At 33.8% G+C, this 19,601-nt stretch overlaps 4 protein-coding genes across 5 annotated transcripts in view; 2 read left to right on the top strand and 2 right to left on the bottom strand.

Annotated features, from left to right (window-relative positions):
• LOC147835938 (uncharacterized) overlaps positions 1-19,601 on the top strand; it is a 939,756-nt gene that overhangs the window by 60,694 nt on the left and 859,461 nt on the right. The gene's annotated exons all lie outside the window — the stretch shown is intronic.
• Positions 1-19,601, bottom strand: part of nitr7a (novel immune-type receptor 7a) — a 111,091-nt gene that overhangs the window by 57,394 nt on the left and 34,096 nt on the right. The window contains 1 exon segment of the mRNA NM_001128565.2: positions 17,956-18,072. The gene's annotated coding sequence lies outside the window, so the exon portion shown is untranslated.
• The window catches only part of nitr9 (novel immune-type receptor 9), a 50,677-nt gene continuing 34,152 nt past the window's right edge, over positions 3,077-19,601 (bottom strand). The window contains 7 exon segments of one of the 2 annotated variants that reach the window (NM_001005576.3): positions 3,077-3,133; positions 3,166-3,471; positions 3,568-3,909; positions 6,810-6,904; positions 6,998-7,154; positions 8,944-9,030; positions 17,956-18,072. In NM_001005576.3, the coding sequence (NP_001005576.3) occupies positions 3,248-3,471; positions 3,568-3,909; positions 6,810-6,904; positions 6,998-7,154; positions 8,944-8,983 (858 nt within the window). In that variant the 5' untranslated portion in view covers positions 8,984-9,030; positions 17,956-18,072 and the 3' untranslated portion in view covers positions 3,077-3,133; positions 3,166-3,247. 2 annotated transcript variants of the gene reach the window in all.
• Positions 15,698-17,778, top strand: nitr11a (novel immune-type receptor 11a). The gene is given in 5 exon segments (NM_001025501.1): positions 15,698-15,731; positions 15,913-16,266; positions 16,510-16,578; positions 16,755-16,783; positions 17,677-17,778. Coding segments are annotated over 5 exon segments (588 nt in total).

Here is a 19,601-nt window from a genome sequence, read left to right as displayed (position 1 = left end):
GCACTGATGAAATCACGGAAGAAATCACTGAAGAAAGCACTAAAGAAATCACTGATGAAATTACTGAAAAAAGCACTAGAGAAATCACTGATGAAATCACCGAAAAAAGCACTGAAGAAAACTTTGAAAAAAGCCAGGAGTTGGACTATAATGATGAGACCTCGATCTCTGCTCCGACAACTTCTGATGTTAATGTAACCAAAGTTTAACAGTCACATAGTTGATTATTTGTTTCTTTTAATAATGTGTTCTGTTTTAGGCTCAGCAGTGCTCAATAATATTTGACAAAACTTTAAATAACATTTTAATTTGAAAAAAAAATGGACAAAACTGAAGGTCAGAGGTGTGAGTGAATAAATATTTAATAAGCTGCAGGGAACATACAGTATGTACGTGACCATGAGAAGCATAATTGAACAACACTGTGGTTTTAGAAACCAGATGTAAAACAACGTGGCCTAATTTTTCAGTTTGCAAAAGGTTCTAAATGGCAAATCAATAAAAAAGAAAAATAGGCCACCGCAACTTTAAAGGGAGCGATGAAACCCCCCTCTTTTGGTTCAAGTCTACCTCAGAATTTCTTTAAAAAATGCTTCGAAATGGGCGTTGAGCGCTGCGAGCAGAGGGGAGATTGGGCGTGGCTGGCAGAGCAGGGGAGAAAGAGAGGGAACAACTGTCAGTTGGCTGACAAAAGAGACAAACCATGAGGAGACCCATGATTTTATAGTTTACAAAGTTAAAATGCAAATAAATAAGCAGTAATATTTTCATGCCCTGCTACACGTTAATCAGAATTGCATACACACGACCACAATTTGTCATGCAGACGCAGTCTCACCCATTAATTCTCACAGTTTGGCAGTCTGTCTTGCTTTTAGAAAGCATGTGCTCTCATGAATAAGAAAACTCAGCTATGAATAATAATGACAAACTGATGCATCATCACACCACTAGCATATCTGCGCTACGTCACCAATTTTGATCCCGCCCCAATAAATAATTAGCTGACCAAAGCTCAAAATTATACAGTTTTCCCCACAATTAAAGATGACAGGTGCTAACATTGTCTTAAATTATGCTCAACACACACAAATCTGTTATAATTTCAAAAAAGTACTCCAGCATGTCTTGAGTAACACTTAAAGTCACAGTTCACCCAGAACAATTCATTTCTTCAAGTTTTAGTTACTGTATGTATTACTGTATGTCTGTTTTTTTACCCAACATTCTTCAGAACATCTTATTTTGTGTACAACAAAGACAGAAAATCATTAAAGTATAGAACCATTTGTGAGACTAAATGGTAAGGAAACAGATTTCTGGGTGAACTGTCCCTTTTGGAATGATTTTGTAATGCACAGACACATGAATTATCTAGTTACTTTCATTCCAGCTAAGTATATCTGGGTCTAACGTGGACCTATTTTACCTGCTCTGTAAATTTCAACATTGTTTTCTAAAGTGACTAAATTATAATACAAGCATGAATGCAGTAACTCTGGCTTTAGTCTCTCACAATATTTTTCTGTAATAATTAAGGCAAATCGACAAGAGGCCTCATAGTAAGTTAGCGGAGTCTGATTACAGGCAATCATTAAAAAAAAAAGAAAGTAATAAGATTTAACTTGACCATATCTATTATTAAAAACGACAAACCTAACTTAAAAGCTTTGTTAATAAATCAATCTTTTTTGATAAATTGATGGGGCTTTTTTTTTTTGCCCAAATTCTCTCTCTTTCTCTCTCTCTTTCTCTCTCTCTCTCTCTCTCTCTCTCTATATAGTGGCGAACCTGCCAGTGTGGTGTCAGCATCACCATAGAGATGGCTGCCTTATAAGGCCTTCTCCTCTCCAACGCAGACCTTTAACCCCACTAAGCACAGATCCCAGACTTTATCTTTGCTCTACATCTCTAACAAATCGCCCTACGGGGATTTACACTGTCTCTGAGTTTGTGTGATCTTTTACCTGTGACTTATGTTCTGGATAAGCTGTTTTAAAGTTTTCTGTTTGACATTTTTTATGTTTATGCCAAATAATAAACTGATTGCTTTCATGAAATATTTGTACTGTAGGTTTGTTGCATCCTTCATAAATCACAACATTGAGAGAATAAAAATGACAAAATGTAATAAAACAGTTAGGAATAACACAATGAGGATTGTTCCTTTAAAAGGCAACAAAAGCAGCTCTCGTTCAGCATTTTAAATATTAGCTGTTAACTTTCAGCTTTTCAGACGAATTGTGTTGTTCTGGAATTATTTGTGTACTGAAATTCTCAGGTAACATGTCATTATAAAAGCCTTATGTCTGTACTATCCTTAAAGAGGTAGTTTATACACACACAAAAACCTCTCAAATAACTCACCCTTAAACTTTCCCAAACCTTTATGAGTTTCTTTTTTTCTGCCAAATACAAAATAATATACATTCACGGGCCACTTTGTTAGGTTCAACTGCTCGTTAACCCAAATGTATAATCAGCCAATCACATGGCAGCAACTCAATGCATTTAGGCATGTAGACATGGTCAAGATGATCTGCTGCAGTCCAAACCAAGCATCAGAATATGGAAGAAAGGTGATTTAAGTGACTTTGAAAGTGGCATGGTTGTTGGTGCCAGACAAGCTAGTATTTCAGAACCTGCTGATCTCAGACTTGTTTCTTGAACATAACAATGAGTTCTTTGTACTCAAATGGCCACCACCGTCACCAGATCTCAATCCAATAGAGCACCTTTGGGATGTGGTGAAACGGGAGATTCACATCATGGATGTGCAGCCTACAAATCTGCAGTAATTGCATGATGCTATCATGTCAATATGCACCAAAATCTCGGAGGAATTTCCAGTGCCTTGTTTAATCTATGCCACGAAGGATTAAGGCAGTTCTGAAGGCAAAAGGGGGTCCAACCCGGTACTAGTAAGGTGTACCTAATAAAGCGTCCAGTGAGTGTATTTCAAAGATGTTGCAAACCTGTAACTATTGACATTCATCATAATAAAAACAACTAAAATGAAAGAATGGATTTTTTTCTTTTAAAGCATTACCAAATGGAGAATAGCAATCATTCTAAATGATTTTTGAATGCTTTATTTTTTATAATTGCAATAATAATGCTAAAAGTAGGAATTCTCTTAAAGTAAAAAAAAAAAAAAAAACTACTGAAGGTTCAAATAAAGCCTTAGTTTGTTTTTAACAGCTGATATATCCCTTGACAAATAAATTGGCATTGATAATATGACATATTACTGCTGGTTAGAAACCGAGTTAATCATTAAACCAGGTCTTCTCTTTTTTGGGGATTGTCGGTTTCGGAAAGCCACATCAGATGGATAATGGACATTTTTGGAAATTCGTTTTGAATAAACACAATACCAAATAATAACCATAACAATAACCAATAAAAGAAGACATGTTCTAGCAATGGAAAGAAGAACCAAAATCATCATCTCCTCTGTGGAATCAGCATCTGAAAAGGCCAAAATTGTATTGTAAAATTTGTAAAAAAAAAATAAATAAAAAAATAAACTGTAAACTTTTCTCAATTAATTCTTGAAAAACGCACCTATGTCCAGTTTAGAGACATTCCTGTCCAGTTTTTCTCCACATGCGGTAACTGTACAGCTGTAAGTTGCACTGTTAGAAAGTCTGAAGTCCTTCCTGGAGAAGCTGTAGACGCATCTGAGTGCTCTAAAATCAGCGTCAGAGATCCATTCACACTGATCAACAGGAGTTCCATGAGTGCTAATGATTCTTGGACGATAGTCTTGCGATTCAATTATGAGCCAATACATGCTGTGATTTCCAACACATTTCTGGTTCAAAACAGTGCATGTAAGACTCACTGAATCTCCAGAATGGGATGGAATTAAATCATGCTGTTTTACTACAGTGTGCTTTTCCAAACCTGTATGAAAATATGACACCATTATGAATAATGCATTTCAACCATATCAAAATATGTTAGTTTTAAGTAATAACTGATGTACTATATAGGCTATACATGGCATTCATTTGACATTGTACACTGACAAAAATAAAGTAGAAACAATTTTCACTCAAAAAATTGCTAGTTATATAATAAATAATCATAAAAAATGCAAAATAACAATAAATAAAAAATGAAATTCTAAAGTTGAATTTGACTATTGAATATTTTCTTGTAAAAATACTCTAGTAATCAGCAAACTTCACCTTTTTTTTACAGTGCATTTGTTTTTTTTATGCACTGTATATAAAAAAATAAAAATTAAATAAAAGATTTACTGTTTTCATAGCTTCTATAATTGCATGTTACACATTGTACACTGACCAATAAATAAATACATTGAAATAGTATTTTGAGTGAATAGTTTTAACTCAAAAATCGCTAGTAAATATCACAAATAATTATAAAAATGCAAAAAAAAAAAAGATTGTATGAAAATTTAAGTTTGTAATGTTTTCATAAATACTCTAGATCAGGGGTTCCCAAACTTTTCAGCACGCGACCCCTAAAATAACAATACCAGTGACTCGCGACCCCCAATATCCCCTGAGGTGGTTATAAATACAGAAAACTTGCATGCAATGGCGCACACACACACACACCAATAGACCAACGTTTATTCTTCGTTTAATTTTTTTAATGTATTTCAGTGCTGTAAATGGGCCAGAAAGTTTAACTTGGTGTTATAAAATCAATCTGCTGCATCTGACGCTATTGCTGTGTCTTTAATATAATGTATTTACCCCAGGGGTCGCAATCCAATAGAACAAGTAAATAAGCTACTATAGTAACTATAAACGACTGTTTTTTTCTCTTCAGCTGGTTATGGATAAAATATGGTAATTCTTATGGTCTAATAATAATAAGTAGATTTTTGGAAATCACCAGGCGACCCCCCTTCATTGTTCCGCGACCCCTCAAGGGGTCCCGACCCCCACTTTGAGAACCACTGCTCTAGATCACTCTGTAAAAAGTGAATTAAAAGTTGATTACTGGGTAATCAGTTCGGTTTCACCACATGTTCTTAGGGAAAACCGTAGTTTGTTGGTTGTAAGCTCTCTGTAAAGTCATGTGTAGTCGCACTGAATTACGTAATATCCAATAAAAAGCATTTAAATAGTTAAACTGCTTTAAAATTTTGCAACTTATTAATCCATATATAACTGTCCCATGAAAATCAAACGACAAATTATGTTTTTATAGTAAATAGAATTACAGTCAGTCACTAATAACAGACAACGTACCTACATTGCGAGCCGTGGATGTACGCGAAATACACATTAAATAATCAAAACGTACTTACTTTTTTATATTCTACATATGATAGAGAAAACAGCAAGAAAAACTCATGAAGTCATGAAGAAATTCTCGTTTTAATTCAAATTAACAAAAAACATTCTTTGATAGAGTCACATAACCAGCGATCAATCTCCAGAGATCGCTGGTTCTCAAACGAACAGGACTACTATATTCATACATGCTCCCCGGTCATACTCACACATGCTCACTCATCAAGACTGATTGCATTCTCACCAGCTGAGCCTTGTCAGAGACTGATTACTCACCCTACATAAACCACTCATTCACCCATCCTGTTTGCCGAGTCTTGTTAGCTGTTTCAGTAGCATTACAAAGCGTTTTCCCATGTCTTGTTTTCTCCGTGTTAAGACCCGAGCCTTGTATACCCTTGTTCACCTGCCTTTAGACCTATTGCCTGTTTAAACGACTACGATTCTGGACTGCCTGAAAATACCCGTTTGCACCTGTTTGATCATTGCTTGCCTGACGCTGAATAAACCTGCATTGTGGATCTTACCTCCTATTGTCTCAGTCACTCCCCCCGTTGTTACAGATAGAATATTAAACTCTTTTCACAAACCGAAACAAATGCGAGATTTGGGAGGAAAATAAGACTGTGAGTAGAGGGAGATGATTCATTAATATGATTGGGAGCTCCTCAATGTAAACTAATCTCACGGTCATATCTTTTTTACCACTATACATGGAGGGAGGCTGCTGTAAATATTTAGGTGAAGTGTAGCGTTACGTTTAAACTAAGTTCGGTGATACAACACAAAAATATTTAGTATGTGTAAATTGTAACTTAGTGCCCATTAGGTCACAACTAGGCTACGTTTTAACTTATGCACTGCTAGTGCAACTGGCCCGTGCACTAGGTTTTCTAAAATTGGGTATATGCAAAAGGACTTTTAATTTTTCAGTAACCTGGATCAAACGTTTCCAGTGAATTGTATGCCGTTACAAAGTCGGTGCGTTTAAGGTCTTTACTGACTGATTGAATGTTAAACAAAGTACAATGACTAAGAATAAATAACAATATTAACAATTTTCATCAAAAACTGCTGAAAATATCACAAATAATTATAAATAAAAGCAAAATAACGCTAAATTAAAATTAATGAAATTCTGAAGATGAATTCTTGACTATTGAATACTCCAGTAATCTGCTTTTACTTTACATTTTTTACAGTCCACTTGGTGTTTTTCAATTTGCTGTTTTAAAAAATATATATAATAAAATATTTACTGTATATAATAGTTTCACAATTCCATGAAACAATTTTCACTCAAAAATTGCTGGTAAGCATCAAAATAATTCTAAAGAAATGCAAAATATCATTGCATTAAAAGTAAGAAGCTTTGACTATGTTGTCTTAAAAATACTGAAGTAATTTGCTTTTATTTCACATTTTTACATTGCACCTAGTTTTTAAAAACTGACATTTAGATAATAGCTTTTATAACTCAAAACAAAAATGAGCCCTAGCAAATCCAAATGATCTCAAAATGATAGTTACCTTGAACTATCAGCCTTGCCCCTTTGACAACTTCCATTACATTGGAATAAGCGCCTCCACAGTAGTACGTGGCAGAGTCTGAGAACTGTACGTTTCTAATCGTCAAAAGATGCACACCGTTTTCATTCAGCACAGAGAATCGTGAATCATTCCCGAAGTTATTGAAAAACTGGGCTGTATGATCGTACTTGTAAATGGTGGAGATTAGCATAGGATTCTGTCCAGGTTCGTGCTTGTACCATGAGAAGTGCCTTGCCATCTGGCTCTGGTATATGCACGACATATTAACACTTTCTCCCAGTTTAACAAACACAGGTGGTGCATTCGGGTGTGTTGAAGAAATGCCTAGAATCATTGAAAGTAACAAGTTAATAAGTTTAAATTATGTAATTGTGGCTTATGTCTAGGGCTGCACAATATATCGCTTTATCATTGGTATTGCAATTTGCTCAGCTGCAATAGTCAGATTGCAAGATTTGCATTGTTGAGTCTGAATTATAGTTGACCAAGAGCTACAGAAAGCATGTGTCTTGTAGAGTCACTGCTAAAGTTTAACCAAAATAGAGTGAAAGTTTATCATTTGCAAGGCTTTTGACTGAGCATACATACTTTTGGGCACAAAACATTATGATGTTTGGAGGTGTAACAAAGATTATTTGCATTTAATTATTTATATGGGAAAAATGTCTATTTCTTAAACTTTTGACTTGTTTCTAGTCCAAATACAGTTGAAGTCAGAATGATTAGTCCCCCTTCAACTTTTTTTTCCTTTTTTAAATATTTTCCAAATGATATTTAACAGATCAAAGAAATTTTCACAGTATGTCTGATAATATATTTTTTTTCTGGAGAAAGGATTTTTTCCTTTTTTTAAAAACATTTAGATCAAAATTTTTAGCCCCTTTATCCTATATATTTTTTCGATAGTCTACAGAACAAACCATCGTTATACAACAACTTGCCTAATTACCCAAAACTTCCTAGGTTACCTAATTAACCTATTAAGTCTTTAAATGTATAGAAGTGTCTTGAAAAACAAATAGTTAAATATTATTCACTGTCACCATGTCAAAGATCAAATAAATCAGTTATAAGAGATTAGTTAATAAAACTAGAAATGTGCTGAATTAAATCTTCTCTCCGTTAAACAAATAAATAAACAGGAGGGCTAATAATTCAGGGGGTTTAATAATTCTGACTTCAACTGTATAAACATTCCAAAGCAAAACAGGGTTATTTTACTTACCCGATTGGTAGATACACTACCGATCAAATTTTGTAAAGTAATGTAATGTAATGTGTATTTATATAGAGCGTTTATTGTGTATGGCCATACACCCAAAGCACTTCACAATCATGAGGGGGGTCTCTCCACATCACCACCAGTTTGGGGTCAGAAGGATTTTTTTTTAAATGTTTAAACATAAGCTTATCTTGCTCACCAAGGCTGCATTTATTTCATCAAAAAATGCACTATAAAATAACTTTTCAAAAGAAGCTTATAATTTAATTTAATCATTTATTCCAGTCATTTTAATGATGAGTTTTCAGCTTCATTACTCCAGTCTTCAGAGTCACATGATAATCATTCTTCTTCCTATTATTATTATTATTATTATTAATGGTAATAGCAATAAAAGCAATAATGACTGTAGTATTAATTTTACTTGAAACTACATCAAATAAGTAATAAATACATATTTAATAAATATTTAACAATTTATTTTACATTTAATAAATGCTGCCTTGGTAAACAAAATCATTTTATTTAAATAATTTTAAAAATAATAATAATTAAAATAATAAAACCCCAAACATTTGACCAGTAGTGAAATTTTCTTTTGATTTAAGGAAAAACTCCTAATGTTTATGTCTTTTTTTCTGAAGGTGAAAACAAAACAATATTTCTACTTTGAGATATATATTTTTTTTGCATTGTGATTATTCAGTGTCTGTACTTGAAAACTGTAAGACTCCCCACTCCCCAGAAAACTGTCAAATAGAGCTATTTAAATTATCTTGTAAAATATATATTCATATCGCAATATTCATCAAATAAAAAAATATATCCCAATATTAGATTTTTCCAATATCATGCAGCCCTAGGTCTGACATAGAAGACATTTCAACTCACCAATAAGACAGAAAAGTCCAAAAATCCAAAAGTTGATCATGTCTGGATGGAATTTTGTGAACAGGTGAATAACGCCGAAATAAACACCTGCAGACATGCAATAAAGGATGTGAGCAGCGAGTGGGATGTTTTGCATTTAGTGTAGGCGAAAAAGTGCTGCATTAGCTTTCTGATGGCCATGTGGTAACTTGACCTTATTAGATTCTAAGAAAAGGGTTTCTTGGCCACATGCAGACTGGTGAAGGGAAATGATCATGTTATCAGCATCATCAAAATGACAGCATGATATTTATAAAGCCGGCAACAAACTTTGTTCATAAGTCAAACAGTGTAAATTCGTGAAGCTTCTCATTGGTGGAGCTGATAATCAATCACACTTCTTCAGTCAAGAGTTAAATTGAACTATGATGACCACAGCAAAAATCACATTGACATACACTGCTCAAAACCTTGTGGCTTCACAGACACACACGTATAAAGACCACAAGTGTGTCTAAGATAAAAAACAGTTTACTATCATATAGTTTCTGTGGGTTAAGTGCAAACATGTCTAATCTGACCGCAGCAGGCTTATTTGTAAATCAAATACAATTTTGTATTTTTTTGTTGTTGTTGTTGTTTTCTTTTGTGCAGGTCTCATTTTTCATAAAATTAAATTAAATAAAGTCACTCTCGATTACTCTGCCCTGATTGGTCAGATGACCCAGTTTGTAAGATCATCTCTCTGCTTACAGTAATTTCTCAAAAAAGAAAAAAGCTTATCAAATCACACTTCTTCAATCAAGGATTAAATTGAACTATGGTGACCACAACAAAATCACAATGACATGCACTGCTCAAAACCTTGTGGCTTTAAAGACACACGCGTATATACATCAACAAGGGCACAAGTGTGTCTTATAAAAACCTTTTCACTACAGTGTAGTTTCTGCGAGTTAACTGAAACGTGTCATTGTGATAAAAAATATTCAAAAAAATATCCAAACTAAATTTCAGTTCTGAAGTCTTCCTCAATTCTCAGTGATTGTGTACACACTGGATGGTAGCAATATCAGGTAGTCCGAGTCTGCTAATGACCTTAACCTCCATCATCATAATCACTTACGCAGAATGCTTTGCACTTTAAAGTTAGATCACAAAAGTTCCTGTCAAGCTTATGAACACAATGAGCAATCAGAGGTATATTGTTAGCTAAAAATAATGAGTTTTGTTGATGACATACGCTGAGTGACTGAATTCTGTATGCTTTTAAATTCAAAAATACAGTATGAGACTTCTAACAACTAGAATTACCATAGCAGTCATTCTGACCGTTCACATAGGACTGAACAAACCAATTCCTCTAACTACAATATAAATAACTATTATTAATTTCTGTGTAAGAAACTCAGAGGTGATATGTCGTATCAGTAAAATAATTGTCTAAAAGTTATACATTATTTTTGTGTAGTGCAAAACATTGTTAATGTTTTTTAGGAATCACATTTTAGCATTTGTGATTTATATACTGTGTCATCAATCTCAGCTCAGCCGTGTGCAATAAAGGCCCACTCACCAGCACAGTGTTTTTGTGGATTAAAAGAGATAGACAATGACTTTAAGCACCACTAGAGGGCTACAGTGAGCAACGGTAATACAGTATACTCTATTTCAACTGAAAAATACATAAGCATGATTCATTACAGTTGTTGAAAATACCATGCCAGAGCGTTTTCGATTGGATTTGCAAAGAGCTTTATAAGAAGATTTTTTATTTACATTTGGGGTTAGGACCAATGCATATTGTTGAATGAGTGCAGCAGCATAGTCACTTGCAACCTGGTCTAGGGGTGATTCACTGTTTACAGTAGAAAATAAAGGGACTTGTCTAATTTAACTACATAGATAAACTAAAATGCAAATAATAAAACAGATATATAGGCACATACGGCAGATTTTAAATAGACATGATTAAATAATTATACCATTAAAAAATAATGATAACATTTGCAACAATAGCCTATCACATTTGAAACATCTCTCTACTTCACTTGCCCATTAAAAAAATAATATATGTACAGTATAATCACACAAACACAAATAACATCACAGTTATACAGGGCTGGATAAAAAAAAAAAGAAAGAAAATCGGCCCTGGCATTTTGGCCCAGAGCCGCCCACTACATTCAATCAAAATGCTATCTATCTGTGCAGGTCCAATATGTTTATCAACTCCTATTGTATAAAAACACAAAAGCCATATATATATTAAATAATTAAATAAATACAGATATTAATCTCAATTTAATTTTTGTATACTGTCCATAAAGATTTTTGTTCAGTTCTAAAAAAAAAAACACTATTCATTTATTTATTTTCCTTCGCCTTAGTCCCTTATTACCAGGGGTTGCCACAGCGGAATGAACTTTCAACTATTCCAGCATCTTTTTTGCAGCAGATGCCCTTCCAGCCACAACCCCGTATCGGAAATCACCCATACACACTCATTCACACACACACTTATACACTACAGCCAAATTAGCTTATTCAATACACTATTCACTCAGCCTATATTAAACAATAAACATAAAAAAAAACTGCCTGCTGATGCATGGGTAAATCTTCAAGGGGAACAGTATACTTTATAACATCGTTCATCTCACCCTGCTTGCCGTTTCAAAAAATAAAAATAATATAAGGAAATTTGTTTTATTTTGATATTATGATTAACAGACACTAAACAGCCTCGTGTAGCTACTCATTTATATGACCATCATCTTCACTGTATGCATATTTATAACAAAACATGGCCTATAACATAACTGCCTCCTTTCATTTTCATTGAAAAGAACGAACTTTACCCCGTCTATTTTGCAGAATATCAGTTTTAATAATCAATAAGGGCCATTATAAAAGTATAACTTACAATAAATTTATACGGTAAAGGCAAGCAATCAGTCAATGTGCAGAATCAATGAACGTGGTTACATAAATTAATATATTAACTTGAACAAGTCGTTAGATAGAGACAACAAGATGAATTCAATATCACGTTTAATAACTATTGTGAGATCCAGCAGATCTTTGATGAACTGTCCGACATGCACTATACTCTCACCTGGGGTTTATGCTCAAAGCACCAGCTGAACTACTGGCTGCAGCTCTGCAGAGTGTGTGTGGTCACGTGATTTGCGTTTTTAGCCGTGTACTAGAATGAACGGAGAACTTCTCAGAACCGCTAAATGAAACGCCAGTGTGTTTCCCGCAATTTCTCTGCGCCTCCCTTCCATTTTTTCTCTCTGACTCTCTCTGACTATTTTGACAAATACACACCGATGTTGCATGCTCACACAGAGCCCAAAATACTAGGAGTTTGTGATTGGTCCAGCCCAATGTCAATAAAGAAAAGAACCAATGGGATGCAGAATGTCACATGGGCCGGCCCGGTCTATCTGTCCGGAAAAATATCATCTTACTTTCAGAGATTCACAGATCACAGCATCGTCAATTAATAAGGCAGAAAAACGACTGGCTGCTAAGCCTTTTACTGGTAGATCAGATCTAAGACAATGATCAGCCCGGCCAAAAAAGTATGTCGGCCCAGCAGGAAACTGCCCGGTCTGCCAGATGGCCAGTTTTGCCCCTGCAATTATACATGCAGAGTTATTTTTTCACAAGAACACATGCATCTATAAAGAAGATTTTGAGAAACTGAAATAGACTGTGCCATTGACCAAGTAAAAGCTGGTCTAAAGTCCAGCACAGAATGCATTAGTTATGCACAAGTTCAAACATTTAATATACACAGGATGTACAGCAATACACAAATATATTTACAAATGAAAAAAAAAGGATTAAAATGTTACAAATTTTTTTTTAATTACTACATAGATATGAAAAACCCTACTTCCATGCCTTCTTTATGTGAGGGGGGCTTTTTTCATTTTATTTATGACATTTTTTATTTTTATCATAATGTTATTATTATTAGCAGTATTATTTATTTGTTTTAATAAAAGCACGTTCAGATTTGTCCACCTGTCGGGTTTTGGAGACGTATGCATCACCATATGGGGCATAAGAATAAGACGTGTGTTTGGATATAACTTTTGGAAATTAGAACTGAATTAAGAAATATTTTAAAACAAATATTTGCGCTTGAACTAAATTAAATATGTAACTGACTCTTAAATAGTAAGTGAGATAAGACTCTGATTGGTTTAATGCATGTAATGCTCAAAACACACCCATAACTCATTAAGAGAACAAACACAACCCTGTTAGACCAGCATCATGACACAAACTGTATTTTTCCATCCCTAAAAAAAAACAAAAGCAGATTCAGAAATGCTTTCACGCCATGTGCTTTAGACTTTGTGCCTAGATCATTAAAATAGAATCCTTACAGTTTTACATTCTAAAAAATTTTATTATCAAGGTGACCAGTGTTTTCTGTCTTTACAATTTTCTTTGCAATACTGCACCTATCAAAGTTAATAATAATAAAAAAGAAAGATGTTTTTGCAATTTATTTTGATGAATATCAATTTAACCTTACTCCTGTTCACAAAGACCATAAGTTAAGAAGTGAATTCAATTAAACTATTTCTCAGTTTACATTAAATTGCTTTTTTTTTTTTTGCTAAAGAGTTTGAGCAATTTAACTTTTGAAAATCATATATCCCATGTCACAAAAACTGCTTTCTTTCATCTGAGAAATATTGCTAAGTTATGAAGTATGCTATCCATCTCGGATGCAGAAAAGCTAGTCCATGCTTTTATGACTTCTAGGCTAGATTACTGTAATAAACTGTTTGCTGGTTGCCCAGCATCCTCTATTATCAAACTTCAGCTAGTACAAAATGCAGCTGCCAGAGCTCTTACCAGGTCTAGAAAATATGATCATGTCATCCCAATTTTAACCTCATTACACTGGCTGCCTGTTAAGTTTCGTATTGATTTTAAATGATTACTTCTTACCTATAACGTTTCAAATAATCTAGCTCCTGTTTATCTAACCAAACTTCTGTCTCACTACAATTCAACCCACTTTTTAGGATCTCAAAACTCAGGGCTTGTGGTAGTACCTAGAATGGCAAAGTCGAGTAAAGGAGATTGAACCTTCCCATTTATTGCTCCTAAACTCTGGAATAGCCTTCCTGATAATGTCTGAGGCTCAGATGCACTCTCACAGTTCAAAACTAGATTAAAGACCTATCTTTTAGTAAAGCATTCACTCAATAGATCACATAGCAGTATGCTGCATGAATGAGCTCTATGCATCTCGTTTATATATACTATGATCCGCAGCTATGCTAATTATTCTCTTTATTCTCTATTTCCACCTGGGGTAACTCATCCTGAGGCTCCAGAGATTATGCAGTGCCATTGATGCGATCTAAGACCTGTAAATAGATGAGCAGCTGCTGTCGTGGTCGTGGAGGAGTAGAGAGCATGTGTCTGATTCCTGTGAGACTCCAGGGGCAGCAGAGTCTTCGCTGACACCCAGCACTCTCCAGCCTGCGGCACCTAGACTGCAGCTCAGCACAAGACTTTCGGCCATAGGAGAAATGGTCGTGCCCAACTTAGGCTGCTTTTTCTCAAGGTTTTTATCCTTCACTTTCACCAATTGGTAAAGTTTTTTTCTTTGCGGCTGCTGCCACTGGCTTGCTTGGTTCGGGACTTGTAGAACTGCGCATCGATGGATTACTCTCCAGTGTTTGGACTCTCAGCAGTGAATATTAAAACACACTGAACTGAGCTATACTAAACTGAACTTAAACTCTGAAAACTGAACTGACACTTTCAATTCACTATAATCTTCTTTTTGAAGCTGCTTTGACACAATCCACATTGTAAAAGCGCTATACAAATAAAGATGAATTTAATTGAAAAGTTAGGGTTCGGGGATTTATCGAAAAGTAATCGAAACCGACATTCAGAACCTATAATCAATCAAAATTTTCCCGGTCAATTTTTTTCAATTACTTTTCCTACAGCATATGGAGTCATGTGACCCCGCTCTGTTAAGGTTGATTTACGCTTCTGCATCGAACGCACTAGAATGATCTGGCACAGCCTTTGCGCGGTTGTATACCCACACAAACCTCTTAAAAATGTAACTATACATCGCACATTTGCACTACATATATGATGATTGGAAACTGCATTGAGATAACATATTTTCTATTATAATAAAATTATTATTTACATAAAAATAAGTGTTTACAGAAGATGCAAGAAATGCACTATTTGAAATATTATTTACAGGATGTACAAGAGTTATTTTATCTTGAAAAGATGCTGCTTATTTTCTACTTTTAATATGAAAAAATTGAAAATAATTCATTTGGTTTTCAAAAGTACAAGCTATATATTTTCGTTTTTTATTTTTTAAAAAGGGCTGTTCATTTTAGGCAATGTGTGTAATAATTTCAGTTGTTTAACTTTGATGTTCAATAAATAACCACAGATATAATTTCTCACTTTTTATATGTGAGCATATATTTACAATACAAAACTTATCAGTGAACTATGATGGCAATAAAATAAAAATAAATAAATAAAATAATTATTCACTAACCATAAGAGGTAAAATGTTCAATAAATAGAAATTTAGATTTTAGGCCAAATTGCCCACCCCTACAAGCAGTGCACAGGCCTGTTGATTGGCAGGTTTGCCATAGGATGCATTATTGTAAGCCACACCCCCTGATATAAATAAAGCAGAGTGGTTTCCTCATCTTAATCTCCTTGTTGGATTTACAGTACAGCAATGGTGCGTGTAGTAATCTCAGCGCTGTTGATGGGTAAGTGTAACTGCACTAAAAATACCTTAATCACAATATAGCAATGATTAGTTCAAGATTAATTAGTAAACAGATGTTTTTTTTGTTTTTTTTTGAGACAGTTTTTCTTAAAATCTATATGACATCAGAGTTTTAAGTATAAATCTAATAAAAACATTTTATTTCTCTGTGGGTTTTTTAGGTTTACTTTCATCTGTCAAATCCTCTCAGACAGGCAATATAACAGCTCAACCAGTAGAAAATGTTACTATTTGGTGTAAACACAATGCAGGTGTTGGACAGTACATACACTGGTTCAAGCAGACACACGGTGCTGTTCCTCTTGGCATTGTCTGCATGATGTTACCCTTTAATGTCAAATTAAATGCAATATATTTAAATAATTTTCTACCAGACCGTTTTGTGATGTCTCTGAATCGCAACAACACATCCTTAAGTATTTTGAACATGAATATTAATGATTCTGGTCATTACTTCTGTGGTTGGGGCTCTTGGAAAATGATGTTTGGTGATGGAATACACCTAAACATTGAAGGTAATATTTCATTATTACAAATATTATAAAGGAACGGCTGGCATAGATTATGTACTGAAGTTACATTTTAGTGATGTGGTGGATAGAAGAAATTTTGTCAAATGAATTTGTATTGATTGCACATGCAATACCACTGAAAAATGAATTATACATACCGGTTATTATAATATTCTTTTATACTCAGGGTTAATATAGAAAAAATGTTTTTATCTAGATGTAAAATCTGAGATATTTTTTTTACAGATCTCAAGAGTGACATTTTAAAAGACAACTGTCCTGGAAACATCTACTATAACCTGACGTTTATTTTTGGTGGTTTTATTGTTGTCCTCATCATCATTTCCCTATCTCTTGGCATTAAGATCACAAGCACATTTTAAAAAGGTAACAGCACAATTTAAGAAACTGTATCCAGTAAGTGTGTTTAACGCTAACTGTAATGGAAAACATCTTCAGAAGGTAAATGTTGCTTCTCCGTGTGGTCACAGATGCAGATCGGCATGTAGCACATCATGGTGTAAACAAATAATAATCTTTTTTTAATGATTTTGTATGATATGCATATCTACTTGTAATTTCTGCTTATAGCAAATAATTGATTATAATTGAATGATTAGAATAATTACAACAGAGCAATGAGAAAAAAGTTAAATAAACAGTGCTATATCAGTTTTCTGTAGAGTAAAACACTATTTAGGTACAGAAATTGAATAATGAAATGTAAAATAACTCTGCGTAGTCTTCATTGTAATAATCCAATATTAAATTGAATGAATACTTTAAACTTTAAACGCATGCAAATGATAACGTTTCATTGTGTTATTGGTTATACTTTGCTGTAACTCCACAAATCTCAGGTATTATCAACTATTGTGCTGATCAACTATAATCCCAACTCAAGATTGATCCCAAATCCTGATGCGACTATTGCAGACACACATTGCGACATCGGTGCTGAAATGATACATTGTGCAGCTCAAATTAATAGCAACCTGTACAGTATGGTCATCTATTTGTAAATATCTGATTCTAATACGATTTGCATATTATGTTCACAGTACATTCATCTGTAAATATTTCCCATAGTTTTCCATAATTGCACTTTTAACTTACACCTCCTACTATTGCATTCCTGGTTAGACCTAAATTGCATTTTGTTGCATTGTATTAGTACACGAGTAATGACAATAAACCTGAACCTAATCTGATCTTTTCTAATCTAATATGTTGAAACTAAAAAAATAAAAGAAAATCCATAAAATTATATTCACTCCAAAATCTTGAGGTTTTTAACAAAATATCAGTTTTATCAATATTCTATCATTTTTCAAGTGATAGCGATGGTCTTTTGCATTTGACTTTTAACAGGAACACCCAACTGTAATGCGTCTGTCATTAAATCCGTTTCAGGAGGCTCATTCATCAGTGTATGCGGCTCTAAGATTCTCAAAACAGAAAACCAGAAGAGCAGCCAGACAAGATACAGATGTTGTGTTTTCTGCTACTAGATGACACACAGTCAAATAATGTCATGTTTAGATATATATGAATTAATGAATGTAAAATATATTTGAGCTCTAATAAGTTTAGTATTTTTAGTTCAATAAAAGTTGTGAAATCAAATGTACATTAACTTTAATATAGATCTGCTTTTATGTTCTGTAAAACAAGATGTAACTGTGCACTTACTCAAGAAGCAGGGGTTGTGAATGATGGACTTTTCTGTACACCGTAGACCCCGAGAAGAAGCTCTTCAGAGTAAAATAAGACATTCAGAGGGAAGCTTCGGTAGATCAGATTACAAAGCTGTAAATAAGCATACAAAAATAGGTTATTTTAGGCTTGCTGTTTTTGATCTGTTTTAATCATTTTACATTTTTAAAATTTTTATTTTCTTGTTTGTTTTATTCTTGTTTATGTAACGCACTTTAAATTACCACAGTATAAAATAGCTATATAAATAAACTTGCATGAACTTCACAACAGTTAAGTACTTTCTAGAAGCAGTAGTATTGTGATAATCATAGTACTTAAAATAAAAGAGTGAAAAACCAAATAAACAGATGAATTGTTAATAAATGGTGATGAGCAACATTTGAAATCTAAATAAATGAGGTGGGCAGATAATAATTTTGAAAAATACGCAAAAAAGTTCTGTTAAATGTCTGAGTGCCAGTGTGTGAATCTGTCAACACATACAGTAAGTTTCTGTTTTCCACCCACCAAACTGATCCTACTCAACTCTTACATCTAAACCACACAAACACCATCACACCACACACTTGACACACATTTCCATAACCACATGCAAAATATCCCTTGGCTTTTAAGTCACTGGTGGTAGTACCTTAAAAAATAGCTTAAAATCTGAAAGTAAAACAGTTATTAATTATACATTTATTTATGCATCTTTTATATTAAACTGTTGCTCTGAAACAAAATATCTCAAAATCCTTTCTATGTGTAGTAGGTTGTTGTTATAGAACTTTAAAATACTGCAAAGAATGCATGCAATATTACAGGCAGATTATCTGATAACAAATTAAATGTCATTTAGGAAAATAATTTGGTGTCACATGAAAACAAAAAATTGCTGACAGTATATTGTGTATTTATGACCTGCTATTTTGTGCAAGACCTTATGTTGATGGCACTTAAACATAAAAACAAGTGAGATTACCTGCAAATATGTATTTAATATCTATATTTAATATATAATATGGGCATCAAATGTATTTATCTGCTTGTTTCTATGCAGTATAATTTAAATTAGAGGCTGTGTTTTTCTCTCTCTTCTTTTTATTGAAACTTATTTCTGTGGGTTTTCAGTGCAAACATTTAGCAGTGCATGTTGTATCTCAATGCACTAATAAGGCATGCAACAGAATGCAAACCACATGCTACAACCACAACAGCCATATGCCAAAAAACAATGTACAGTGTTCAGGTTGCGGTCAGCCTTTGTTTCTGAAAGTAACAGAATAAATAAGCGGCGTTAAGGAGTTTCTAATGTGAATTGTAAAACATTCTATTTTAGGATTAGTTTTGCACTCATCTTTGTCTAAAATTGACATTATAAACTCCTGAATGGCACAAACGCTGAAATTGAACAAAATGTGTAGTTTTTACACCAGCTTGTATTGTGTAGTTACTGCAATTTTGACACCCCTTTTCGGCCATTTGTGTTTCTCTAAAATGCTTACAAAAAGGATACAGTGTTAAAAGACAGATGTAACAAAGCCTACTTGGGTTTAACAAAATTTTCACCAAATATATGTATTGACTGCATGTTGCCTTTGTAGGGCAGTGTAGTTCTGTGATGCTCTGAATGCACT

This window comes from Danio rerio, chromosome 7, assembly GCF_052040795.2.
Source record: "Danio rerio strain M-AB ecotype USA chromosome 7, GRCz13ab, whole genome shotgun sequence".
Classification (NCBI taxonomy): Eukaryota; Metazoa; Chordata; class Actinopteri; order Cypriniformes; family Danionidae; genus Danio; species Danio rerio.
This window is presented reverse-complemented; position numbering and strand designations above follow the sequence as displayed.